This window comes from Capricornis sumatraensis, chromosome X (assembly GCF_032405125.1).
Source record: "Capricornis sumatraensis isolate serow.1 chromosome X, serow.2, whole genome shotgun sequence".
Taxonomy (NCBI): Eukaryota; Metazoa; Chordata; class Mammalia; order Artiodactyla; family Bovidae; genus Capricornis; species Capricornis sumatraensis.
Genome location: NC_091092.1, coordinates 147,407,011 through 147,415,040, shown reverse-complemented (window position 1 = coordinate 147,415,040; position 8,030 = coordinate 147,407,011). Strand labels below are relative to the sequence as shown.

General features: G+C 46.1%; 1 protein-coding gene across 1 annotated transcript; it reads left to right on the top strand.

The window, feature by feature from the left end:
* Positions 1 to 338: 338 nt before the first annotated feature.
* On the top strand, positions 339 to 7,733 carry LOC138070773 (odorant-binding protein-like). The gene is made up of 6 exons (XM_068961991.1): positions 339 to 419; positions 1,928 to 2,067; positions 4,414 to 4,484; positions 6,100 to 6,210; positions 7,410 to 7,511; positions 7,714 to 7,733. The coding sequence occupies exons 1-6, from the start codon at positions 339 to 341 to the stop codon at positions 7,731 to 7,733; spliced, it is 525 nt and encodes a 174-aa protein (XP_068818092.1).
* The last annotated feature ends 297 nt before the right edge of the window (positions 7,734 to 8,030 follow it).

Sequence of the window (8,030 nt, the reverse complement as noted above, 5' to 3'; positions counted from 1 at the left end):
AAATCTCAGGATGTCAAGGAAAGCAAAGATACCTGACCTTCAAAGAGCCTGACTTTTCATTGAGTGTAAAGGCCAAATGTCCAGATACAAAGTGTATAATCTCATTATAAAAGCGACAGATTGCCAGGGAAGCTCAACTGCCAACCAGGATATCAGAAGGGGATGTCTACGTCATCAGTGTCTCAGGAGGAGAGGCCATTGGTTTGTGTGCGTCTCACGCCCACAGCAGCGGGATAGGATAAAAAGTGGAAGCCGTTCACGTCCTCTCCAAACCACTGGGACACCCGCAGCCTCTCAAGAAGAAGGACCACGCGGAGTCAACCATGCAAGCCAACAAGATGAAGGTCCTGTTTTTGACTTTGGTCCTTGGTCTGGTCTGTTCTTCCCAGGAGATTCCAGCTGAGCCACACCACTCACAGGTACCCAAAATGAGCAGATCAGGGAGGATTTCTCTCTTGTGTGTGTGTATGTGTTTCTTATGGGGTTTCTGTTATGTGGATTCATCTATGCTATGTGAAGTTGCTTCAGTTGTATCTGACTCTTTGTGACCCCAAGGACTGTATAGCCCACCAGGCTCCTCTGTACATGGGATTCTCCAGGCAAGAATACTGGAGTGGGTAGTCACTCAGTCGTGTCTGACTCTTTCCCCGCCGTATGGACTGTAGCCCACCAGGCACCTCTTTCCACATGCATCTATAAACCTAGTCATTATCGGCAACTGAAAAACGGCTTCATTAATTGGCATCCACCCTGGATTCATATTATCTCTGTATTATCTCTTCCCCGTTAGGTAAGTGAAAGTCACTCAGTCACGTTCGACCCTTTGTGACTCCATGGACTGTAGCCTGCCAGGCTCCTCTGTCCATGGGATTCTTCAGGCAAGAGTACTGGAGTGGGTTGCCATTTCCTCCTCCAGGGGATCTTCCCAACCTTGGGATCAAGCCCAGCTCTCCCATATTGCAGGAAGATTCTTTACTGTCTGAGCCACCAGGGAAGCTCAATCTCTACTGTCTATTAAATGCCTCTTAGGTATTTTCACCACTGTTGCAAAACAGAGGAAAGTGAAGTGAAGGTGTTAGTCAGTTGTGTCTGACTCTTTGCAACCCCATAGACTATCCCACCAGGCTCTTCTGTCCATGGGATTCTCCACTCAAGAATTCTGGACTGGGTTGCCATTTCCTCCTCCAGGGGATCTTCCCAACCCTGGTTTTGAACCTATGTCTCCCACATTGCAGGCAGATTCTTTACCATCTGATCCACTAGGGAAGCCCATTTGATAGTATATTTACAGTGAATTACAACCACATATAGATATAGGCTCTCACACACACATACACACACATCCTATCCCAGGAGATATACCTGTCTGTTTTCACTGATTTTTAAAACACAGTATCCTATTATCTTCCTTGTCTCTTAGACATTTTCACTGCTCTTGTAAAACAGAGGAAAGTGAAGTGAAGGTATTGGTTACTCAGTTTTGTCTGACTCTTTGTGACCTCATAGACTGTATCCCACCAGGCTCCTCTTTCCATGGGATTCTCCAGGCAAAAATAGTGGAGTGGGTTGCCATTTCTTCCTCCAAGGGATCTTCCCGAACTACAATGCAACCCACGTCTCCCACATTGTAGGCAGATTCTTTACCGCCTGAGCCAGCAGGGAAGACCAAATCAGAGGAGGTTCGGTCAAACAGCTGTTGCACTGGAGTTCTGAATTTGGCACGAGAGCTTAAGCAGTCACAGAAATACCTCAATTCCCTCTTCTTCCTTTGACTTGAGTCTTTACATAACTTTATAAGCAGGGCTTCTTACTCAATAAACTTGGGTAGCTTCTGCCCCAGTGAAAGTGTAGGGAAACTCCCGAAGGATGGTGTCGAACAGGATGAAAAGGGAGGGACTCACATTTCTAAGGGAAGTTTTGCTTTTAGATTTCAGGAGAATGGAGAACTCATTACATCGCCTCCAGCAACACAGAAAAGACCGGTGAGAACGGGCCATTCAACGTTTATCTTCGCAGCATCAAATTTAACGACAAAGGGGACTCCCTTGTCTTCCACTTCTTTGTCAAGTAAGTAAACATAACCCAGAAGGAAACCACCTGTAAACCCTGAGACTGAGGGAGGGAGCGTCTCCCCCATCTGCAGGGAGCTCTCTGGATGATGTTGAGAGCATGACGCCCTGAGCTGGGGGGCTGAGCAGGGTCTCTGAGCTACGGGGGCAGTTTCCCTGAGAGCCTCCAGGGAATGTCCTGGAATCTTTCATCACCACTGAGTTTACCAAAGCCTCAGAGCCCCAGGTACCACTCAGGGAATGTCCACTACACGGCAGATGGTTTACTGAAAACTCATGTACATATTTTGAGAAATAAAGTGAAGTCACTCAGTCGTGTCCAACTCTTTGCGACCCCGTGGACTGTAGCCTGCCAGGCTCCTCTGTCCATGGGATTCTCCAGGTAAGAATACTGGAGTGGGTTGCCATTTCCTTCTCCAGGGGATCTTCCCAACCCAGGGATCGAACCCGGGTCTCCTGCATTGCAGGCAGATACTTAATCCTCTGCGCCACCAGGGAAGCCCCCCACCCCCTGGTTTTGAGAAATAAAAACCTTAATAAATAAGGATCTGTATAGCACAGGTGCCCCTAGTGGTAAAGAACCCGCCTGCCAATGCAAGAGACACAAGAGACGCGGGTTCGATCCCAGGGTGGGGAAGATCCCCTGGAGGAGGAAATGACAACCCACTGCAGTCCTGGAGAATCCCATGGACAGAGGAGCCTGGTGGGCTGCAGTGTATGGGGTCAGAAAGAGTCAGACATAACTGAGCACCTAACACAGAAACACAGTAAAAAATTTAATCAATAAATAGAAAAGGGAAAGAATGCAGAGGCTTATGCTTGGAGATAATGGTGTATAAATACACATAATTTATATTATGTCATCCCTGTGTGCATGCTAAGTTGCTTCAGTCATGTCTAAGAATCCGTGTTGAATGTGAGAGACCCGGGTTCTGTCCCTGGGTTGGGACGATCCGCTGGAGAGGGGATAGGCTACCCACTTCAGTATTCTTGGTCTTCCCTGGTGGCTCAGCTGGTAAAGAAGCTGCCTGCAATGCAGGAGACCTGGGTTTGACCCCTGGGTCGGGAAGATCCCCTGGAGAAGGGAAAGGCTACCCACTCCAGTATTCTTGCCTGAAGAATCCCATGGAGTCCATGGGATCGCCAAGAGTTGGACACGACCGAGCGACTTTCCCTTTCATATTTGAACATTGTTCCCTATGTCAAATATCATATGTATTTTGTATGTGGGTGAACGTGTTTGTATACACAGATGTCCTTTCATGTTAATTCCTCTTATACTGTTTTTTTAAAATTAATTTTTCTTTTTTCTTTTTTGGCTGTGGTGGGTCTTCATCGCTATGTGTGGGCTTTCTCTAGTTCTGGTGAACCGGGGGCCACTCTCTCATTGTAGTGCTCAGGCTTCTTGCTGTGACGGCTTCTCTAGTTGAGGAACTCCAGCTCTGGAGTACAGGTTCAGTAACTGTGGCACACAGGCTTAGTTGCCGCTCTGCATGTGGGATCTTCCGGGACCAGGGATTGAACCTGTGTTCCCTGTATAGGCAAGTGGATTCTCATCCACGGGACCAGAGGGAAGTCCTCTTACTGTGTTTTTATACAGCAAGAGTTTGTTTTCGATAAAATTAAAGACATTTTTTTTTCTTTACTATCCTGCACTTTGGGGCGATTATATCTGCTAAGAATGGGTTTCACAGCTGGTGCTAGTGAAAAGCGGGTAAAGCGGGTAAAGAACCCGCCTGCCAATGCAGGGGACATTAAGAGATTCAGGTTTGATCCCTGGGCTGGGAAGATCCCCTGCAGAAGGGAAAGGCAACCCGCTCCAGTGTTCTTGCCTGGAAAATTCCACAGAGAGAGGAGCCTTGTGGGCTACAGTCCAAGGGGGTCACAAAGAGTCACACATGACTGAGACGACTTCACATGCACGTATGCAAACTCTAAGAATACGCTGTCAGGACTGGGAGAGGGCTAAGGTCTCTGTTGATAGCTGTGCCTCTCAGCTTGAAGAAAAGGATTAAAGCTCAGACTGGTGACATTCCTTCTTTCCTACAATTCTGGCTTTCTGCATGCTTGTTTGTTTGTGAAGGTGATCTGTTTTGTATTGGCAGTGTATCCCTGGGATGGCTGCTCAGATTTCACGCGTCCACGTGACAGTCCTTGTCACTTGGTAGTCACGTGATGTTACAAGCTTTGCTGGTGAATCTCACACTGTCTCAGTCAATAAAATGATTCGTGACACAGGACATTGTGTGTCGGGGGGTGGTGGTGGTTGATGGAACAAAATCCTAATGAGATGTGAAATCCATATGACTTCTATCAACCAACTGGAAGCTGTTTTGTCTTTAAGGAACAACGGGAAATGTATAGAGTCATCTGTTAGTGGAAGAAGGATCGCAAACAACGTTTACGTGGCTGAATGTAAGTATGAGTGTTTCACGGGTAAGCGTTCACTCAGGTTGAGGTCTCGGTCTTAACTTCCTCAGGAACTGCCTACACCAGGCACTGGTCCCCGAATCTCCCCAGCAATGCCTTTTGTTATGAACACAGAGTCCAACCCCAGACCTTGGACGGCTCTTCCCAAAGATGGGTGGCCGGAGGACAACAGAAAATCCGATTTGAGTTGTTCCAATGTGACCCAAGGCTCGTGGACCCAGAGCAGGTTTGGGCAAGTAGCATGCACTTGCTGGGGGCTGGGAGCCTGAATTGCAGTGGCTATGTTTTCCTTTTTTCTCAAGCTAATCTGTTTTTCGAATGATGGTCAGTGTTTTCAGACACTGAGCAATTGTGTTGGCATGTTTTGGGAACACAGTCGGGCGGTTTTACCTCCCATGTCGCTGAGTGATTGCAGGAAGGTGTGATGGGGGCCAGGAGAGACAGGATGGACTAGCGGATGTAGAAATGACACCTAGTAGGTCGGGGCTGCATCTCGTCCAGACATACAGGGCAGAGTGGACAGGCAGAGAGGACGGGTGTCCCTCCAGGAGAGGACAGAACTCATTACTAGGTAAACCATCTTCACAGCAACAAGCGTGACAATGGGCTCTGTTGTAACCCAGCCTGAGGGGCAGAGGAAATGCAGTAATTAATATAAAATGTTCAGAAGGCTGCTGCACACAGGGTTGGCACTCAATAACATGAAGTTTTTTCTTTTTTATTCTTTCAATTAAATATTTGAAAAATTTTGTGGTTAAAATATTGCTTATTCATTGCTACCTTAAAATGTATCGCTATGAAACATCTCTGCTTGTCCCTGATTTCATCTTTTAAATTTGTTTTTAATTGGAGGATGGTTGTTTTATGGTGTTGGGTTGGTGTCTGTAGTACAACGTGAATCTGTTGAATGTATACAAATATGTCCTCCCCCTATGACCTCCCACCCTCCCATCCCACGTCTCTCGGTCATAACAGAGCACTGGGCTGAGCTTCCTATAGAACAGCTTCCAAATCAGCTAAATGTACATGGATATCCCCTCCCTCCATAACCTCCATGTCTCCCCATCTCACCCCTCCAGGTCGTCACAAAAACACCTAGCTGAGCACCCCATGCTTCCCAGGACCTTCCCACTAGCTATCTACTTTACAACATGCTCATATATATACGGCAGGGCTAACCTCTGAAATGCTTTTTTGCTTTTGGTCTTAAACAGAAATCAACTCCATGTCTGAGATAACAGAAATACAAAGAAATTTTTTCTTTTTTTTTGGACCTGGGCCTTGATAAAGTGCTCATGTTGTTTAAAAAGTGTTCATTGGAACGCATGTTCTAGAAAACCGCTTTAGGGACATGGCAAGGAGTGATTGGTCAACTGCGTGAGATGGTGGGACTAAGGAGAAGTCTTGCCTTCTCTCCTTGCTGCCATAGCAACTCCAGAATTCGACACAGGGCTGAGACAGAGATTGACAGGCAGTTGTGCTTGCCGATAGGATAAGAACAGAAGGCATCGCTGCCAACAGGCTAAATTCACTGTGATAGAGCTGTGATCTCCTAATATTCAAGGTGGGGCTAACTGCGTATTTTCACTCTCTATTAAAGATGCGGGTGCCAATGAATTCCACTTTATTCTGGTGTCTGATGATGGTCTGATAGTAAATACTGAAAACGTGGATGAAACAGGCAACAGAACCAGACTCATTGGGCTCTTGGGTATGTATTACCACCTGACGACATCCCCATTGCCGTGTAACGGCAGCATTGCTGTATTTTTATCTGTAATTCATCTTGTGCTTTCATTTTTCATTTGCAAGGGCCAGGTCTTTCTGTTCATCCACCTAAGAGCCCTGGAAAGTAATCTACCATAGAAAGAGAGGTGAAGAAAGTAGATGGAAGTGGTAGGAAATATCATCAGACAATTCAGAATCATTCTCACCTGCTAGAACCTAAAAATAAAAGGACTGAGTTTTTTTTTTTCTTTTTTGAAGGCATGGTTATAATGAAAGTGGTAGGCAGTCTGCCGTGTCTGACTCTTGTGACCCCCTGGACTGTAGCCCCCCAGGCTCCTCTGTCCATGGGATTCTCCAGGCAAGAATACTGGAGTGGGTTGCCATGCCCTCCTCCAGGGGATCTTCCCAAACCAGGGATCGAACCCAGGTCTCCCAGATTCTTTACCATATATCAAAGTTGTCCTCAATTCCTTCATTTTATGCCACTTTTCCAAAGTATCCCAAGCCTTGAAACAGAAACGTTTAAAATACATCTTTGTCCTGTTCATTTATCCAGTGCGTTGTTCTTATGAATGTTGACATCACCCCCAAATAACCACGTCGAAACACCGAGAGGTGTGTGTACCACGGGGACTTCTTATTGTACGTTGTTGTTCAGTCGTTAAGTTGTGTCCGACTCTTTGCAAACCCCATGGACTGCAGCACGGCAGGCCTCCCTGGGGATGTCAGGTGTCCATTTCAGGAAAGGTTCTGAGTAGAACCGTGGGTTAAATAAAGAGAAGATTGTCTCCCGTTATCACGTGTGACATGGTGAGTGTGTGTCTATTGGGGGAGAACTCTGTTTGCTATTTATCTGGGCCCCAGAACAAGACCTAAGCACAGATGGCAGGAAGTTGGTCAAGGAGCAAGGCAGTTCCATTGTGTGATGGAAGGAGCCCCAATTTCATGGAGTTCTTTGGGGTCCTGCTGCTGATGCGGGGGGCGGGGCTGGTTACCCAGTTGGATGGGGATTAATTCTTTAAGATGGACAGCAGACATCTGAGTCGTGGGAAATGGTAACTGTTTGAAGCTCTCTCCCGTTATTCCATGGGAAACCTGGTCAGCGCATTCAATTCTTCTCATTCTGTCTTCAGCAACGGTTATAACGGGTAAATTTCTGCTTTCCTGCATTGTGATTTCCAGGCAAAGAAGATGATGTTGATGATCATGATCTGGAGAGGTTCCTTGAGGAGGTTAGAAAATTGGGGATTCCAGAGGAAAATATTGTGGATTTCACCAAGGGTGGTAAGTGGAACTATATTTTTTTCCCCCCTGAATCTTTCACCCCATATGTACATTCGCTACCAGGAAACAAATCAGTTTGCTTGTAATTTGTTCTCTTCGCAAGTAATCTTTTATATAACCCATTACTGAAGAAATGTTAAAATTACTGGAATGGGTAGTATTTGGTGGGTCTCTCATTCCTGCCCATTTGATTTTCCCCCAGATGGCTGTCAGGCTCAGTGAAAAAAAAAAAAAAGAGTGATGTCAACTCCACGTAATTGTAAGTAAACACACTCTGTTATGGACGCTGTTCCATCAGAGAAATCAGTAAAGACACTCTCTGCTTTTATATGTGTCAAAATTCTCATGTAACCATGTTTTGCCCCAAGGACTTACATTCTATCCCCAGAGAACTTTTTTTTTTTTTCTGTTACATTAGGCTACTTTGCATTTCTTGAGCCCTGTTAAATTTCAGACTGGTTGGTTGATGAACGCCGAGCAGTTTTAGTGAGAAAAACTGAATTCTGAAGAAATGTGGGC

Bases quoted from the DNA above. Each gene is read 5' to 3' on its own strand.
- LOC138070773 (XM_068961991.1), top strand. From the start codon at position 339: ATGAAGGTCCTGTTTTTGACTTTGGTCCTTGGTCTGGTCTGTTCTTCC. The intron at 6,211-7,409 runs GTATGTATTACC...TGTGATTTCCAG, and splicing joins CAGACTCATTGGGCTCTTGG to GCAAAGAAGATGATGTTGAT. The intron at 7,512-7,713 runs GTAAGTGGAACT...ATTTTCCCCCAG, and splicing joins TGTGGATTTCACCAAGGGTG to ATGGCTGTCAGGCTCAGTGA.